General features: G+C 38.5%; 2 protein-coding genes and 1 pseudogene across 3 annotated transcripts in view; 2 read left to right on the forward strand and 1 right to left on the reverse strand.

Moving 5' to 3' along the window:
• The first annotated feature begins 4,935 nt into the window (after positions 1–4,935).
• LOC149106038 (uncharacterized) lies at positions 4,936–6,119 on the forward strand (annotated as a pseudogene).
• A 2,272-nt stretch (positions 6,120–8,391) lies between these two features.
• Positions 8,392–11,170, forward strand: LOC110048759 (ketohexokinase-like). Its single transcript, XM_020754541.2, has one exon. The coding sequence runs from the start codon at positions 8,438–8,440 to the stop codon at positions 9,404–9,406; it is 969 nt and encodes a 322-aa protein (XP_020610200.2). The 5' UTR covers positions 8,392–8,437; the 3' UTR covers positions 9,407–11,170.
• A 3,443-nt stretch (positions 11,171–14,613) lies between these two features.
• Positions 14,614–19,506, reverse strand: part of LOC110048765 (importin subunit alpha-4-like) — a 36,909-nt gene continuing 32,016 nt past the window's right edge. For both annotated transcript variants that reach the window (XM_089297594.1, XM_089297595.1), the window contains 3 exons: positions 16,236–16,296; positions 15,916–16,007; positions 14,614–14,992 (listed from right to left, as the gene is read on the reverse strand). In XM_089297594.1, coding sequence (XP_089153720.1) covers positions 14,891–14,992; positions 15,916–16,007; positions 16,236–16,296 — 255 coding nt within the window. In that variant the 3' untranslated portion in view covers positions 14,614–14,890. The remainder of the gene's footprint in view (positions 14,993–15,915; positions 16,008–16,235; positions 16,297–19,506) is intronic.

The raw sequence follows: 19,506 nt of genomic DNA on the forward strand, positions 1-19,506 counted from the left end.
CAAGTCTTCGTGCAACCTTGTAAACTCCTGGTGTTCAGCAGCTGTGATTTTGTGGGTGTCTATTAGTTGTGTCATTTCGAACAAAATTTGCTGTTCCTCGTAAAATTAAACCCAGATTTCTCGAGTTAAGCATTAGAAGAAACCAAAGCAAATTATAATTATCTAATTTTTTTTGTCAGCTGTGAAGAGAAAAACTATTATCGTGTCGTTTCGGTAGGACAGCTTGGTTTTTAATGCCGCTCGTACTGTGGGCGTAGCCACCGTATGTAAGGCTTGTGTTTATATAATAAATTGTCGTACTAACGTTCTGAAGGAGGAAAGTCAAATGTATGGTCCAATCAACATACTAGAGGAAATTGGACACCCACGTGATCAAGCGCTGATACGTGACAAATAGGCGCGCTGAGAACCAATCACGATCGAGAATTTTGTTATAGATACGATTACTCCTTCGATTCTGATTGGCTGAGAGCAATGCAGTTCAAGTGTAACACCAGTACAATTACACATCGTAATTCTGGATTATGATTGGCTGAAAGACAATAGCAAATTTTCTAAGCCAATGATATCACATAAAATGATGACGAAAATTTTGTGCGGAAACTTTGAAAAACGTTTTCTCGAAAGAGAAAAAAATGGTTTCAAGAAGCGGCTCGTGCAATTTCAGCTTTGTGCTTTGCTCACTCGTGCAAATTAATTCCAAATTAAACTGGAAGCCGCATGATTACCTACACGAATTGTACTCCAATCTTACTATTACAAATAATTATTAAGCTTGCCCGTGATTCAAATGAAACAGGCATGGTAGTTAAGTGTCGCAATAGTCCACGTTGTCAAGAGCCTCAATTTGAAACAGAGGCTGTTGTCAGGTACCCATAGTTACGTTAGCACGACCGTATATTTTACTAACTTTCATTCCTTCAGAGCGTTAGTACGACTGCATATTTTACTTTCCTTCTAGGTACGTTTGTACGACCGTATAAATATTCTACGTTCCTTCAAAACGTTAGTACGACCGTATACTTGACGTTCCTTTAGTACTTTAGTACGACCGTTTATTATATACATAAACACGAGTGTTTTGCTGGAAAATATACCACTCGTAAAATTCTTACGAAATCACATCCAGGACTAGGGTGGCTTATTTTCCATATCCTTACTAGTGAAGATATCGATAACTTCACTGATATCATGTTTGACCCTTAAACTGTAGTTATATTTGTTGGTGTATGATTGAAACATTTTCGGATCTTCCTCTAAAGTCCTCGGCAATCTTCAGTTATCTTCGGAAATCCTCGTAAATCTTCGTTTTACATTCACTGCGCTCTAATTCAGTCACTATTCTATTACATTCAGCAGGGAAAATGAAAAAATCTTTTGGTGATAGATCTTTTAGTGTAGCTGCGCCTACACTGTGGAACGCGCTCCCAGCAAGCCTGCGCAATATTGATTCCATTTTAACTTTTAAATCTTGTCTTAAGGGCCCATTAACCGATCTTTTCGAGCCGTTGCTAAGGAAAATTTATTCTCATATAACCTCATCACTTTTAATTAGTTCAGAGTTATTTCATGTGTTTTAACTTTTTAATGATTAGTAACACTAGTGATGACGTCATCAAGCCACGCTCATGGTCATGTGACTAATACTGAAAAAACGCAAAGGCTCCCAGGCAAATTAGTTTATCGGGATTTTTTTCATTGATTTAATATTTTAATTTAAATCCATATTACGCTATGCATAGATTTTGTTTCATTTCTAAAAGGTCAGATTTTGAGAGAATTTCAAAATATTAGGAAACTCGTAATTTTCTGAAAAAAGCATGATTTTGAAAAAGGAATGCATAGCTATCTTTCCAACGTTGGCTTTGATCGAAATCCGTCGAAAAAGGCTGGATTTAATGAAAAACCGCGTTTCCTTTAGCATTTAAAGAAACCGGAAGTGCGTCCGATATATATTGGAAGTTACCCTATCAGCGCATGCGCAATTTACACTACCAGCGCACTTCGGTAAGATCAAACAAAGCCACACGGAGTTAATTTTTCTCTTTCTATTGCTCTTGTTTTTCTGTCTTTTTCTTATTTTGTCTCTGCTTGTACTCTATTTACTTTGCATTTTGTGAAACACAAAGAAAAACATCTAAAATGTGAGCGAATTTGAAAGTTATTGAGTTGTTTTTATTTTCCGCGCGCAGGCTGACGTAGGTAACCGGAAGTGAAATTTCACCTCCTTAGCAACGCGCGCGAGCGCGCGCATAAATCGGTTAATGGGCCCTTAAGGACGGTGCCTTCTTTTGTTAGTGCGCACACGTTCTGCGCATCACGCAAGGCATGGTTTAAGCGCCTCGCGCGCGCTGGATTGACATTGACGCAATTAACTACGCTACCAAGTACACGACAAAAATGAAAGCATAATTTTCCTTTTGTGAACAAATCAAATTTAATGAACTTGTACTTAAACCAGGGGCACTAGAATAGCAGCATTTCGCAAACCACTAACTGTTAACGTCTTCCAGCTGAAAAACTAGCTGTTGACTGTCGAAAATTCTACTGAAATCCAACTGTAAACATGCACCTGCAGACGGCGTAGTGGGCGCGCAAAACAAGTGCGAGATGTGCCAATGTTTTACTTACTGGGGAGGTGACAGGAAAAAATGTAACGAGCACCGTAAAACTTTTCAAAAAAGATCAATAACTTTAAAAAACGCTTGGTTACCCCTACATTTTATGTTATGAAATGGAAGTGGCAAGCCTATTCTGCACGTGATTAGTTTCTGGTTGTGAGCAAAAGGTAGTTAGACTGTATTTAAGGTGGCCGAACACAGTTTTCAAGAGCCTCTGCCTAATTCACCATTACTTTTAAGCTATTTATGCTTTGGCGCCCGTTTTTTGCAAGCGTCAAGGTTAACCACAGAAGGGTTTATTATCGCATTTTGGCTAAGGTGTGTGCTGTTGCCATGACAACGGGGCTGGTTAAAAACAAGGCTTAAAAAATGGTTTTTGTTTATTTAAAAAAAATCCAGTCGTTAGATTTTTTTCATCATTTGCCCACTACGAATTGACATTAAATCCCCTCTGTCAACACTGTTCTAATAAAATTTTGACATAGGCGATTTTCGTAATTCGCCTTTAACCGTTTTCACTGCATGTTCTGTATTATTAAAAATTCCCTACGTCAAAATTCAAATTTTTTGCGATAAATCATTCACGTGGTTTCTGAACTATTCTTTTGCCAAATTTCTTGAAATTCTAACGACTGGATCGTTAGAAATCGGCATGTTTCTGCAAAAGCAATCGGTCTCAATTTTTCGAGCAACTGCGCATGCGCTGCATTTAACTGGGTTCTTTCGGTAACAAAGAAAAAGCTGAGAATTGCTGGGTTCTTTGCGTCGTTACTTTTTCTAACTTATCTTTGTAATAAAAGACTAAAGCCATCAATACACTGCGTTCAATAATAGAGATAAATAGCGCAGATAGTGCGGGTGTTGAGTAAATAAAATGATCGCTCTATTGACGGCATGTTTGTTTTTGCAATCCTTGTGCGCGCGCTGAATTGCATCAGCAAAAGCGCACGCGAAAACTGTGTTCGGCCACCTTAAGCTGAACCAGAGGAAGGTTGTCAGAGACTCCAAAAGCGCTGTTGCAATGATTTTTTTATTAAAAACATACCAAAAAAGATTTTTATGTTACCATTTACCATGAAGTTTTAAGATCTTTGTAAATGTGTTTGCTTTTCTGTGTGTAAAGGCGAATTCTAAGGAAATCTGTGAAGAAATATCCTTTCCTTCTTTTTTTTTTAGAAAAATACTGATGTCAGCATTTTGCTGCGATTCAATGCTAATTATCTCGAAAAAAATGCGTGGCTACCCCCATTTTTCTTTGTGGATTCCAATAGCCCTTGCAAAGATCTACTTTTTCCGCATGGTCCTGACCTGGCGCAAAAACCTTTGTACTAATTTAGTGGGCACCGTCCTTAAAACGTACCTTTTAAGTTAGCTTTTAGCCTTTAGCGCTTAAATTACTTTGTTATTGTTAAATTTAGTTGCTGCGGAGCGAGCGTAGCGAGCGAGCAGAAACATAATCAGTATTTAAGAAGAATATATACATTGCGCCACGAACAACACGTGGATTCCAGTGAGAAAGTTTGCTCTGCTTTACTTGTAAAACGGTGTGAAGGAGATCGTGCCTGATTTTCACAACTCTTGCTTTTGTTCTTAACGCACAGTGGCGGATCTAGGGGAGGGACCCAGGCTCCTGTTCCCCCCCCCCCCCTTATTTTGGGTGAAAAAAGAAGAAATGACTGAAAGAAGAAAAGCCGGCAGGGCAAGTAAAACAACCTCCCCCCCCCCCCCCCCCTCCCGCCCCTTAGCTCAAAGTCTGGATCCGCCACTGAATGCAGTATGTGAAAGTTCGTAAATCTGGACGATTAAGGCGGGGTACACACGAATTTAAGTGAAATTTTAGGAAGTTTAAAGAGGGATTAAAGGATAAAAAGGGGTTTGATTGATTGCCCCCAAAAGGGCACCCCGGGTTGGTGGGCAACTGTTTGGTGTACGTTTACCAATTTCTAACTTCAAATTCTAATTTTAAACAACATCAAATCTTCAAAATTTCCTATTTCCATAAATTTTACTAATCCTTTGAGAAAAACTATTTATCCCCAAATATACCCAAAAATCACCAAAAAATTTACAAAACAGCCCAAAACGTAGCTATGTGGAATGAGCAGAGAGATTTTTCACTGCTTGAAAGGTGAACGAGATATTTGCATTCAAACCATAATACCCAGTAAAAATATGGCCTTCATGTTAACCCCCACCTTCGTTAATCTTAATCATAGTATGCCGTTTCTTAGCAGTCTCGCCTCCTTGGTCGAATTCTTAAATGGAGAGAAAGCGTCGTTACTAAAGCCTGTAGAGTAATTAAAACAAACGCTAGAACACGCTAATTTCATACTGCGATCTATTCCTCTTCATCCAAACATGAATTTAAGCATGAATTTCATCTTTTTCCAAGATGAATCTACACTAAAGACCTTGTACTGCTCCCTTGTTAGATCGAATCTGGAATATTGTTCAGTCGTCTGGTGTCCATTCACCAAGAGAAACGTAAACAAACTAGAGAGAATTCAGCGCAGAGCAACCAGGTTCATCTTAAAATCGAGGGCGCGATCCATTCAACCAAAATTTCCGGGAATTTCAGTCTAAAACTGAATGGATCGGTTCGGTCCAACCCGCAAAGTTTCGAAAAAATCGGTCCACCTTTCGAGGTGGACCACTTTTCTCGGTTGGACCGGTCCACTTGAACATTCCGACGTGTTCGCAATCCCAGTACCTCGCTGTTCGGTATTTTCCATGTACAACATAGAGGAAAACACTTATCATCGCAGCTTTTATGGATTGTTAACAGCGGATCCATCGGTGTTACTCGTGCATCCATGTGCAGTTACAACAGGCCTGTAGCTGCTTCGCAAGCCAAATGTATGTTTTGGCTGTTAACGGCTCTTAAAGACGGTATATTTCCCGAGCAGAATTTGGAATGTTCTTTTTGCAATTCGAAAGTGGTGTTTTAACTCATGCGGCAAATATCTGGGAACGGTCCGCTCAAAATAATACTACTCGTGAAACAGCTCACACAATAGCATTGACATCACCGTCGAAATCGTCATCTAGCTCTAGTACGAACTACAGTGATCCAACATCCTCCATTTTAAAGAACGCGAAACTCGTTTTGCGAGTGGAATGGAACGAGATCATCCGGACCCGTCGCGATCCATTCGACACCAAGAAATTTTCGAACCTCAGCCCGGAAATTTTAGTTGAATGGATCGCGCCCAGAATGAACCATACGCTGTCCGTCTAAGTTAACTCAATAATCTGCTAACTCTTGATCAAAGACGTTTCGTTGTCGATGTCGCCTTCTTGTTTAAGGCTCTTAATGGCTATTTAGATGTTGACTTTTCTCAATTCTTAGATTTTTATAGCCAAGAGGACCGTTACTTACTGAGACATTTCGACACTAAATCGTTGAAAAAGAAATATGCCAGGACAAATATACTTAAAAACAGTTACTTTTACAAGATTGTGGATGAATGGAACAGTTTGCCTCTTGAGATAATCTAATCGGCGCCTGTCGCGGGTCGTGGGTAAATTGTCGCGGGTCCAGAAAATTGTCGCGGGTCCGAAAAATTGAACTTTTATTGTTTCCTATTTTTCCAAAAATAAAATAACAATAACAATAGCTTTAAAATTAGCGGATACTAAATTTTAAAATTTTAGTTTACTATTATTTGCAAGAAGTAGGGAGCAAAACAGACAACAAACTCTCAAAATTCAAACACATCCCTTCAGTTAGACAAACAACGAACCCACGAAGTTCAAACACATCGATCCCTAAAATTTGTAATCAGTTTACAGTATTACAAAGGCAAACCATTCAAAGCTGTTATTGTGACGTCACTAATTAATCTGTCCGCTCTGATTCTATCCGGTAGTTTAAAATTAGTCCAATGCGGAATATTGTTTATGCATTGTTGTTTCGGACAAAAATAAAATATTGTTTCTGTAACGAAATTCTGTTCATAAGGGACATAAAGCTCTTTAACGTTGACGGTTAATTCATCTTCATTTTGTATTCTTCTACAAGCCCGGCATCTTTGTGCTGGTCCTCTTTTCTCAGTTTTTCTTTAATTCTAGAGTCCAGACTTGTTGGTTTTTACTACGAGGATCATTTGAAAGAAGTTCCTGTATCATTTCTTTTCTAGTTTTGTTGGTGCCCTTTTTTTCATTAGGTTTTGTGATCAACTTCAAATAAGACTGACCGACACCACGAAATATAGACAACTGTATACAGTTTAAAAAGACGAGGGAAGCGAGTTCTAAAAATTGAACTCTTCGACACTGAAACGTATCAATGGCATCTGTCGTAGAGTGACAGACCAGCGCGGACGTATGTCCAGTACAAGGTGCAAGGCAGGCACCACGCAGGGGGAGGGGCTGGGAGGGCTTTTGCCCCCACTTTTCACGAGATTCAAATTATGTCAGATATTCGTGTTGGTTTCTTTTTTATCACATGACGAATACATAGATATCAGAAAAAAGGAGCAATTAAAATTATTAAAATTACTATTACGTTTGTCAATTTTAGATTCATTTCCAGCCATTTAAGAGGACTTCAAAACAATTTTCGCAATTAAGCGCCCCACTCAAAAACCCACCGCGCGGAAAAGGGGGCCCATAAACTAACATTTTAAAATTTATTATCCGCTTATTTTCAAGCTATTGAAAATACGAAATATATATATTTTTAAAATGTTTTTATAGCTATTGTTATTGTTACTGTTATTTCGGACCCGCGACAAATTTCTGGATCCGCGACAATTTACCCGTTTAAGCAAACCACGACGGCAACGTTATAAATCTTTGTACATTTCTTTGCCGTCCTCTGCAAAACAACAACGTGAAATGACCAAGTTTTGGGTATTTTGAAGAACGTGAGCCCCGACGGCTAATAATCTTTCGTATTTTCTTCTAGAATTATTCGCTGACGTTATATCTTTAGTTTGAGTAGGGTTTGGGACCGCTCGGCTTGCAGAACAGTTCTAGATAATTGCGAAATTCAAAAGTAAAATTTAAGTCCATTTTTTCCCAGCCGTCGTCCTTGGCGTTGCCGTCGTCATTGCAGACGACGGCAAAGAAATTTACAAAGAATTATAACGCACGTGCACAGCCATTGTTATCCTCATTAAAGCTCTTGTTTAGCGACGTTGCCGTTGCCGTCGTGGTTTTCTTAAGCTCCCTGTTGTCTTGCAAAGGACGGGAAAGAAATGTACCAAGAATTATAACGCACGTGCACAGCCATTGTCCTCACCTCAACAACAACAACAACAACAACAACAACAACAACAACCACCATTTTATTTTGCATAATGCAGAGAATATCATACAGTAAAAACTAAACGAGCTGAGTAGTTACAAGAATTGTTACGCTTTAAATCGGTTGTAGGAAAAATAAAAAAAAGAAGAGGTAGAAAGAGAAAAAAAATATATAGATATAAATATAAAACGAAATATAAGTAGTAACAGTACCAGTTATAGACAGAGCATTGTTTAATTAAGAGCGATAGTAACTTTTAAAAAGAAAAAATACCAAGCTAGCATGAAGCATAAGAACTTAGAAATTGCTTAGTCAAGGTTTGTTTAAATAAACGCAGAGATAAAGTTTTTATCTCTTCATCCAAATTGTTCCAGACAGAAGGACCAGAGAAATGTAGATTGAATTTACCATAATTAGTTCTAACCTGATCGATATAATATGTTGTAACCTGGTCGCGTGACCGTCCTCCGAGCCCTGGGAACGAGGCTGCGAAGATCTCGTTCCCAGGGCCCATTCGGAGTTGATTCCAGGATGGCGTGGTTGAAGTAGCAAGCAGTTCAGTACCATGACTTCTGGAAGAATTTTATGCATTGGTCTCGTGGCTCTTGATATTGTAAACACATGTGAACGTTACCCTGAAGAAGATGAAGATTTAAGAGCAAATTTCCAGAGATGGCAAACAGGGGGGAATGCCTGCAATACTTGTACTGTACTGAACGAGCTTGGCGCGGATTGTGAATTTTTTGGTTCCATGTCATATGGTCTACAGGCTGATTTTATTCGTAAGCATATGGAGGAGCGAAAACTACGTTACAAGTGTGTTTGTCACACAAACTGTGGGACGCCAACATCTTCTGTCATTCTCAATCTTCAAACGGGGAGCAGAACCATTGTACACGCGAGAAATAATCTACCAGAGCTTAAAGTTGAAGACTTCGAAAAACTAAATCTATCAGACTACAGGTGGATTCACTTTGAAGGTAGGAGAAACGAGGAAGTCATTGTGAAAATGATAGAAATAATCGAGAAATTTAATACAATGAAGTCGTGCACCAACCAAGTCAAAGTTTCGGTAGAGTTGGAAAGGCCAAGAGATTCTCTTCTGCAGTTGTTAAAAAAGGGCGACGTCGTGTTTATTAGCAAAGATTTCGCTCGCTCTCGTGGATTCTCGTCGTCTGCAGTGACTCTCAAAGCACTTCACAGCCAGCTCAAGTTCGGTGCTACAGCCATTTGTGCTTGGGGAGAGGAGGGTGCGGATGGAGTTGGTCCTGATGGTGAAGTGAAACACAGTGATGCCTACCCCCCAGAGAAAGTAACCGACTCTCTTGGAGCTGGGGACACTTTTATTGCTGGTGCTATTTACAGCTTTTGTAAAGGGTTGTCATTACAAGACGCACTGAATTTTGCTTGTTTTTTGGCAGGTGTTAAATGTGGTATGCATGGATATGATGGGTTAGTTAAAGAAGCTCTAAAACATAATAAGTGGCCAGATCTTTTGGTCCAGGACTTAGTGGAAGAGGAGGATGGGGCTTAATTGTAGTCTTTATTCAACTAGGTGAACACATCAGTTTTAATAACTAAAACAATAAAACAAATTCAAGAGGCGCCCTCTGTAATTTTCAACTATGGCCATTTGGACCAGAAAAAATCAAATTCCTCAAACTTTCTCAGGTGAATGGTCTAGATAAGTGATTCACAAAAATATAACTTTCAGTTCAATTCGATTCGTATTTTAGTGCTGGGGCCACCATCTTGGTTTTGCCCCTCTGAGAGGGCTTTCAGCAGCCATTTTAGAGCACATTTTTAACAATTTGCCATACAAAGAAAACGATCTAAATCCAGGTAAAAACCCTGTGTTTGAGGCAAGCAAATGTTTCTTGTTACATTGGGAGGCTGTTTTGGCAATTTGATCATCACCTGATTTTTCTACAGAATTTTAAATTTCTTCCCTTTCGGACTACTCATGAAGCGCCATAAAAATGGCGAAGTTTAAAGGAAAATATTGTCAAAAGTACATCACGTGAGATCCCAAAACTACCCTCCACTTAAAGAGCAATGTCTCACCTGTAAAAACATGCAATAAAATTTTGGGGCAGTTAAAACTGTAAAATGTTAGAAGAAGAAGTTTAAGCTGTGCTTTTGTCAACAAAGACCGCCGTCCTAATTAGCATGATAATGTGAAAATAACGATGCACAGAGAGAATAATGATATATTCCACTTACCTTGCGACATGTCGACAACTGGATGTTCCACGATGCCTCATGTTATATTTCCAGTATGTTTCAGCCAGATTTTCGGTGATTAGTGTACGAAATCTTTCTCAGACATCGCCACGGTTAAGCAGATTTCAACTCTCCGAAGCCGCTTCATAACATCTCTCAATATTATTTGTCTTTCGCCTCATAAGCCGCCGTTTACAAGAAGTTTAACAATTTGCTGAGATCCTAACTGACCCACAAGTCTGTTAGCAGCCTTTAAAATCCTCCTCTTAATCGAGGATTCTCATCAAGAACTTGTTTAAGCTCAGTTCCGTTTTGATCTGTTGTGCACCCACCATTATTCCACAGATTGCGTTACATTTGACAAATGCACATTCCAATGGGTAGGGGTAGGGTGGGTAGGAAGTGAAAATGTAACCGACATTAAAGCCATTTTTCGCATTTCTGTGGCTAAACTAGTAACTGGCTTTCCCAGAATGATTTGAGCATGAGCTTCTGCTTGCAGGTATTTTCTAGGTTATATTTGCAGGTTAGGTGGGGGGGGTCGTGTATTAAAAAAAAAAAGAAAAAAAGAAAACGATAGACAGTATCAGGTGAAAAGATTATGATCTGTGTATCTTGATCAGCTTTATCAGTTCATCAGTGAGGCCCTATTGGGGGTTTTCAGGATCCTGGATATTTGGGTAAAAAGTTAACAGGATGCAAGAAATTTAGGGGAAATATTAATGGGGTAGAGCATGTTTAGATCAGATAAAACAGGACATTAATTGAGTAGGAAATCGTTGAGCTGGATTTAACAGGATACAAGATATTTAGGACAAAAATTAATAGGATAAGGGATACACCTCAACAATGGTCAGTTATTTAGGATAAAATAAATGTATGTCAACTGCTATAAGCATTTAATCTGGACTCTTAGTACTTATATCACGGTGGAATATGAAAGTTTTGTATCAGATTTTAGGGGTTTTAAGGTTTGGTAACGCAGCTCCTTGTTAGTAATTTCGAAGCCCATACTTGTTACACTGAATAGATAGATAAAGACGGTGCTGGAGAAATAAACAGAGAATGAAATGTGTTCCGAATTCTGTACTGTTTAACACGAAATTCTTACATGGCAACCTTTGTGTCTGCAAAGAGATCGAGGCACAACATTCCACACTATATTTGTAAACAACTATCCTAATCTCATTGACAGCCATTAGTTTTTGACGAGAATTTTCATTTATTACAAATAGAATACGGATAGAACTCCAATAAAAAGCCTCTTCCTTTTTTTTTTTGTTCAGCATTATACCTGTGTCTTTCGCTGCCCGAAATGCCATCAAATGCTGCGAAAGGCAACAGACTGAAAAGCAGTGCACAAGAATAGTTTTTCTCGGGTCAGGAAACGGCCATAAAAGTCGAAGCAATTACTGTAGCACAAAAGATGAGGCGCTCAAAAGATGAGGCCAGAATTAGGCGGTTCACCTGTGATGAGTTCCTGACTCCTTACCACGTTTAATCCTTCCTCTCGAGAATGGCTTCAAAGCTCAGAAACAGACAGGAGAAGGTCCTCCAAGAAGACACAACAACCGCTGAGAATCTAGCTGCAGATATTTTTGACAAGTGTCAGTTAACTCATCCAATTGCTTATGACTCGTTCAACTTGTGTGCCTTAAACGCATCTATAATGTCTTTAAAAAGCTAAGCGTCAACATTAGTGCTTCGCTCGATAGATGCGGGTATTTTAAAGCGCCCTGCATAGGGTTGAAAACTAGTCTTGTGCAGACGTGCAGCTGTGCTCCATCACAGAACTGAACGATATTAGCGGCTGTGGGGTGCCTCAGGCTAATAACGAATGGTGCCTACAAAATACAAACGTGTTTCCGCCAGATTAAGAAAACGTGGAAAAAGTAGATCTTTGCCAGGGTTATTAGAATCCACCAGAAAACTGGGGGTAGTCATTAATTTTTCCGAGATAATTAGCTACTGCTGACAATAGCATTTTTCTGAAAAAAAGGTAAAGATATTTCTTCACAGATTCTCCTAAGGTTCGACTTTACATGCAGAAAACTAAACATATTAAAAAACATCATTAACTGAAACTACGTGGTAAGTGGTAACATAAAAACCACTTTTGATATGTATTTAATAACAGAATCGTCGCAACAACACTCCTCTGGCTTAGCCAAAATACAGTCTACATAACTTTTCCTCACAGCCAAAAACTAATGCATTGTCGAATAGGCTTGCCACTTCCAATTCATACCATAAAATGTAGCTGTAAACACCCCTTTTTTAAAAGTTAAATGAGTTGTTTCATCCTTTCGAAAACTTTGTCGGTGTCCGTTACATTTTTTCCTGTTACTTTCCAAGTAAGTTAAACATTGACGTCTCTCGCAGTTGTTTTGCGCGCGTATTATGCCATCTACAGTTGAATTTCAGTATGATTTTTTCTACGGATACGATAAAAGCTAGTTTTTCAGCTGGAAGCCGTTCACAGTTAATGCTTAGCGATATGCTGCTTTTCTGGTAATCCCGGTTTTAGTACAGGTTCGTAATTTTAGTGCGAAATTTGTTTCGGCCACAATAGGATTTTTTCTTAGGTGGCTCCATAGGGTAATCACTTATGGCGTTGCGCGCGCAAGTGTTACGCTTTGAATGCCGTTTTTGCATTCGTATTTACATCCAGTCCTCTCAAACTAATTACATGTAATAAGCAATGATTAAATAGTGTTTTACTATTATCTCTGTTAAAATTATTGGTTTTAGTCTTGAATTAAAAATGTCCAAACAAATATGTTTTTTACCTTTTTATGGCTTTACTTGCGGTTTTCTTGAATTTCCTTCGGTGAAATCTTCTAAAATTTTCACAGCATATCGCTTCCTGCGGGACACGAATTTTAAACACGAAAAAAGCAGGGTTTGTAAAGGCAAGTTTTTCGATTTTTGCAAATTTCCGTCTTTTACCGCTGCGAAAAAACTGGTCTTATAGATTTCCCTGAAAAACGAGCTCTGACTAGAGTAAAATATTTACTACCAATCTGCCAAGTTTTACGGAATTTCACCGAAGGAAACGCGAGAAAATTCAGTCAGTTTTGCTTGTTCTGCTCATGTTGACGTAATAAAATATCGAAAAACACTGACGTTTTCCTTCGAGCGCGCGCAGATTACTTGAGCTTTCGTCCTCAGCGCGCGTGCGATCGTAAAATTGTAGGGAGCCACCTTAAGTCGCACGCTTGGTAGGGTGGTTAATTACGTCACTAGTTCCAACCCAAGCGCGCGCCTGGCGTTTAAATTATGCCTAAAAAAGAAGGCTCCGTCCTTAACTGCCCCTCAGTAATTTTCTGAGCATTTTCTTTTCTGATGCAAAAGTGAAACGGTCGCTTATCATTACTTCCTGCGCACTATTCGTCAGTCTGTTGTCTTTTGCAAAATTTGATGGCACTTCCGGCAGCGAAAGACACAACGCCGACACAACTGTCCCGCTTTATCTGATCTGAACATGCTCTACCCCATTAATTTTTTCCCCTAAATTTCTTGCATCCTGTTAATTTTTTTACCCAAATATCCAGTATCCTCAAAACCCCTAATAGGGCCTCACTGATGAACTGATAAAGCTGATCAAGATACACAGATCATAATCTTTTGACTTGATACTGTCTATCGTTTTTTTTTCCTGCTTAATGTCAAACCTCAGTCAGTCCAAGAGGAGATTATCACCAATACAGAGGAAACAGCTGGAACCAGCAGCGGTGACAAAATGGAACAGAACAAACCATCAGAGATCCCAGCAGCTGTAACCAGACCAACGCATGATAAGAGATGCAACGTCTTTCGACCGAAGAAGATAAACAGCAGCCTCTGTTCATCTTTGAGCAAAGAAACTTTAAAACTTCTTTAAAAACCGCTTCTTAACAAATCACATTTCAGTGATAACAATTAACTACTGCAAGCCGCAAAATGCATCTGGACGCAATCACGATCTGCTGATGTCAAGGTGATGACACTTTTGTCTCCTTTCAACCAATGGGAATTTTCCATTTCTCGAGAAACGGGGAATTCACTTTTTTTCCAAAGATGTCTACAGTCCCTCTATTTATCTTGGACCCCATCTACCCAGTCAAGTCTTCCGTTTTGAGCTGGCATCCACATCTCTCACAATTCTAGACACGTGTTCAATGATGGAATAAAAATACGAGAAAATAGAGGGCTGTGAACAGCTAGTCTAAGGAAGATCTCAAATGAGAAATTGTGGCAGTGTACTAGGCAGAAGACGAGTGAAGTTGATGAATGTTTTAAGCTAGGTACTGACTGGCTTTTGACACAAAACAAGGACCAAGAGACTTCTAAGGGACCTCATTTCAACTTCACATACAAGAAAATTAAACCTATAAGCACTCCCCTCCCCCAATGTAAAAGTCATCATACAATGAAAACAAAGAAATCATAACTAAACTTGGAATAATTTGTCTCCCAGAAAGCAGAACGAGGTTGGGGGGCAGGTGATGACTGAAATCGAATCAACTTACTCAAATCAACTCTCAAGCATTGTTTAATTATTTGTCGTACACCTATTACAGCTGCCTGATATTAATGCCTGTGACAGTTATCAATAACATTTATACAAATTGCAAAGCACAAAATTTATGTACTAATCAAAATTGCAAAAAAGCAATATTTTAACTGATGCACACATGTGCTAAGTATTTCTAATAAATTAACATTCATACTAGTCCAACTATAATAATTATTATTTGTGGCACATGTTTGCCATTTCAGCTAGCAGATTTGAGTAACTTAACAGAGCTATTTACTAGAAGTGGAAACCATCAGCTGGCAATGCCTGTGGAGTACCAAACTTGTATCCTTCACTGGTGGCTTTGGGAGCAATTTGGTCTGTCTCTCCATCAGAAGTCTAATAAAACAAAGGAACAAGAAAGGTCTCCATTCATTTCATGTCAATGGAAACTGAACTTTTCTGAACAATGAAAATGATAATGAATGTTGTGCTTTAGCAATAAGGTGCTGTCTTCATAGTGACAATTCTTTCAACAACTTCCCAGTAGTTTATGAACACTACATGTCACAGGTATTATTCAAGTGTCATTTACTTTAATTTGGTGCATGAGATATTGGCCTTTTCCAACCTTTGTCATGAAGTTTATTTTCCAGTTGATTTATGCACCACATCATTGCTATGATCCTCCTTTGAGCATTTTACCTTGCCTCTGAGGAAGTGGTTTAAGGTAGAGTGTCCCCCACATTCAGCAGAGATTTTGTCCTTAGATCAAAAACATGCTTGGACCAAGATGTGAGCTTTTGTAGATCAAGTATGTGTATGTTACTGTTTTGATCACATACCCAGCAGTAAATCTAACTTAATTTTTTCAACTGAGGCACATAATCATGCTGTGAGGGGGTAGAAGGGCCAAATGAAAAAACTAGGCCTTTCCTCCTTTATTTTTTTCTTCTTTTTTCCTCCCATCCCCCAACCCCCCTAACTTTTGAAAAGCCTGATACTCAGACTAGAGCTTGCACCAGTCAAGTTTACTGTTGTGATTAACTGATGGACTTACTGAGCATTAACTGATAATGCTCAATAACTCAATCAGTCGCCATGTTTAAATTAAGTTTAAAAACTAATCTTTTCAGAATTGCTTTTAGAGAATTATTTCTATCTTTAAGTTTATACTTAATTTAGTTTAAATTATTATATTTAGTTTTACTTTCATGACTGTAAAGCGATATAGAGCTTTGTATATACTCGCTATATAAATAAAGTTATTATTATTATTATTATTATTATTAATACCGACAACATGCTAACTGTAATGTTACCTCTTCAGAGAAAAACTTGTCTATTATTGCCAAAGCAGCTTTATACACCTCAAAGTTCTGATGAGTCTGCAAAGTTTCAATTCTTGATATTCCTGATCAGGGTACAAAACAAACAACAGCTCACTTTAGAAGAAAACAGCAAAACACTACAGGTTTTGAACTGTTTTGAACTACTGTAAAACTATAAATTTATGTAGAATCAAAATGCTCTTCAAGCTCTTGAACCTAAGTTAGCAGTTAGTAACTGAATGAAATCATTCAGCTAACCATACATTATCATGAAATTTTAATAACTTAAATCTTTAATTACAGATTTTTACCATGACACTCGTCCATTGCTGAAGTGACTGCTTCAAAAACCTTATCAATCTTGCTAGAAGTCTGATGATAAAACAATGTAAAAAGTTACCACTGACTTCTGAGAAATTATGAGACATGTATTGTCACACTGAGAAAGATACATTATGTCCGCAGAATAGACCATTTTCATATTCTCAGTATTGGACTGGAACTAGCATGCAAATGAGGCTATTGCAGGGATTCTTATCTCTTTTTAATGACATTCCCCTGCACAAGCCTCCATTGCAAGCTAGTCCAATAATGAGAATACGAAAATAGCCTATTATAAAAGAGAAGGCCCAAGAGGGATTGTAGCAATTATATAGCTGAAAAGTTTGACAACAAAGAAAGTCTTAAAAGATGAAATTCAGCTAGCTGAATTGAAAGAACATATTCAACTGTTCAACAACTCCAGGCATCACAGGTCACTGATTTCCCTCTGTACACTAGACTATATTAGTATCATCCAACTAGTGGACTAATGCAAATCCTGCATTTTAATTGGCTACGCTACTAGAGGACTATCGGTTACAGTCCTTGATTAGTGAAATTGGCGCAATTGAGTGGGACGCTTCCTTTCATTTTATTCCCAAATAAATATTTCTTCAATTTGCATTTGCTAACTTTATTATTGCCTTTTCTGTCAGACTAGTTGGGTGATACTAAAACAATGAGACCCTTCGCCCCCAAGGGCCACGGGTCTAATTGTTAATTAATTAGCACAAGAGCTTCCAAGTATAACCCAAATGTAAGACGGCCAAAACGGTCGACATAGTTATGACAGATACGAGTGTACGATTTACGAGTTTATTGACAAGAATAGCGGAGACAATAACAACAGGAACAAAATAAACGGGAACGAGTAACACAAGGGTTATTGAGAATATAGCATTCGAACTAAACCAGTGCTTGACTTGAGAACTTGAGTATAGCTCAGAATAAACCAACTGAATCAACTGAATTTGCTGAACAAATGGTTGCCAATTTATAACAGATTTGAGGAAACTGTAGGAATAACTCTAAACCAAATAAGGCTAGGGAGTGTATTTGTTGCCCACGAATACAGGATTACCTAAGGGAACTAGGAGGTAACTTCTCCTACACAACAGGATTTAGGCAAGAGAAGTGTGTGGGAATGAATCACCAACACATACCAAAATAAGGTGTGTAAGGGAACCAAACTAATGTAAGAAAATTACCCAGATAGTAAGAATAATAATAGCACAACGCTAATAAAAATAGTTTGAAAATTAGAACTGAAAATGAACTAAAGTGACCTTGTCACACAAAGACTGACCTCTAGAGACAAAATATAAAGCTAACCACCCAATAGGCCCTTTGCAGCTGGGGTCACGTGACCAAATTTTTCCTAGAAAATTGTTATATCATGGGCTATAACTTAAAGAATGCCAGAAATGGAAAGAGCGCATCGAAAATACCAAACTGGCCAAGTTTGACGCCCCTGGAATTAAAGAGTAAGTTTATACAACACTTAAAATTTTCGGAAAATTTAGAAGATTTGCATGGAAAATGTTGCTGGAGAGCAAGCCCTTGCTCTCCAACAACTTTTTCCATACAAATCTTATTTTTTCAAAAATTCAGACCGTCATAAAATCTCAACCTTTAATGATGGGGGCCTCAAACTTGGCCATTTTGAAATTTTTGACAGGCTTTTTCAATTTCTGGAATTCATTACGTTAGCCCGTAATTTTATGAAAAGTAGGTCATGTGATGGCTTAGGTGCAAAGGGCCTATTACTTTGCTTCGTTACAAAGGCTGCATGGCTCTGTCATGCTGGGCGACAGCCACTGACTTCAGGTTACTTCCAACCTTTGCGGGTGTCGTTCGGAAAAAAATTTGTCTGCGCGCCAGTTTCAATAAAACCCCAACAAACTATATATCAGAAGAAAGCTTAATAAATGTAGTTTACAATAAAAATACAATTTAATTAAGCGAGCTTTTCTATTAGGAAGTGTCAAGAGCCAGTAAGCCATGAAACAACCAAGGGTTCTTCTACTGAATTTATCGGCTATCAGATGCCGCCACACAAGCAAAATGGCTGCACAGTCTTATTCACAAGGCATCAATTGCTCATCTAGATATCCACATCTAAAGTTGGAATAGCTAAAAATATGCAAGACGTGTTGCCTAAATGGACGCCATGGGAAAAATATGTTAAATATCCAAATTTTCCGACACTTTTTTGTTTGTTGTTATCCCAGCAAATTTGTTCTGGCAAAATTTCATGAAAATCCGCCAAATCTGCTTACCCTATGAATTCACTCAAAGTGGATATATTCCGCCCAGAATCAAACGTGAGATTTTAGCTCGTAAAGGTTCCTAAACAACTTGTGCCACGCCAGGAGATTATCTTGCCTTATGAAACCGCAAACCATGCGCAAACCAGTGGAACAACAGGACCTCCTAGCGTCAATGACAATGGATCAGGATTTCCCGGGAAAAGCATTGCATTGCAACAAGTTTTCTATCTCGCTGTTGCATAGAAGAGAAAGACCCTAAAACAGGCAAAGTAGCCAAAGGCAAAAGAACAAATGCGCGATATCAACAATACCAAATAACATGAAATACGAGCTCCAAGATAAGCATTTTGCCGCGAAAATCTCCCCTGGCAGTTTTGTCCATTAAAGTGATTATGACACCTTCCTGGTTTATTAACTTTATTTGAAAATACATTTTTTCTAAATAACTAGGCCGCTTTTTGAGAATTTTAATATTTTTCTTTTGTAAACTTAAGATAAAATGACCGACTTACATTTTGTCAAATAAAATAAAGAACAATTTTTTGAACCTTTGAAGGAGGGAAGCAACCTTAAGTCATGCACTGTGTCATCAGGTGCAACCTTTAATTTCCCAAAGTACTTTCAAGTGCAATTGAGTAAAGCTCTTAATTAGCTACATGGTTGTAAAAAATGTCAAATGTTGTTGTTTATAGTGGTCAATACGCTTAGCTACACCTAGCTAGTTCACAGGCATGCCACTTCAAATGAAGGAAACAAATATATCAACTAAACGTAATAGGCTTAAAAATCCCAACCGGCAGGAGGCAGACCAGTTGGCTATATACAAGCATGACTGAGGAGCTGAACTAGGGCATACCGAGAAACAACTCCAGCTAAGTGGTCAGAGCGGGACTTGAACCTGCGACCTCCGGATTTCAAGTCCGGCGCCCTAACCACTCGGCCACGTTGCCTCCACAGCATGGAGGCAGCATTATATGTACTTGGTTTGAAT

This window comes from Orbicella faveolata, unplaced genomic scaffold (genome assembly GCF_042242905.1).
Source record: "Orbicella faveolata isolate gen_17 unplaced genomic scaffold, um_ofav_v1 contig_3, whole genome shotgun sequence".
NCBI classification, from domain to species: Eukaryota; Metazoa; Cnidaria; class Anthozoa; order Scleractinia; family Merulinidae; genus Orbicella; species Orbicella faveolata.

Excerpts from the sequence above, each read along its gene's own strand:
- LOC110048759 (XM_020754541.2), top strand. The coding sequence starts at position 8,438 with ATGACTTCTGGAAGAATTTTATGCATTGGTCTCGTGGCTCTTGATATT.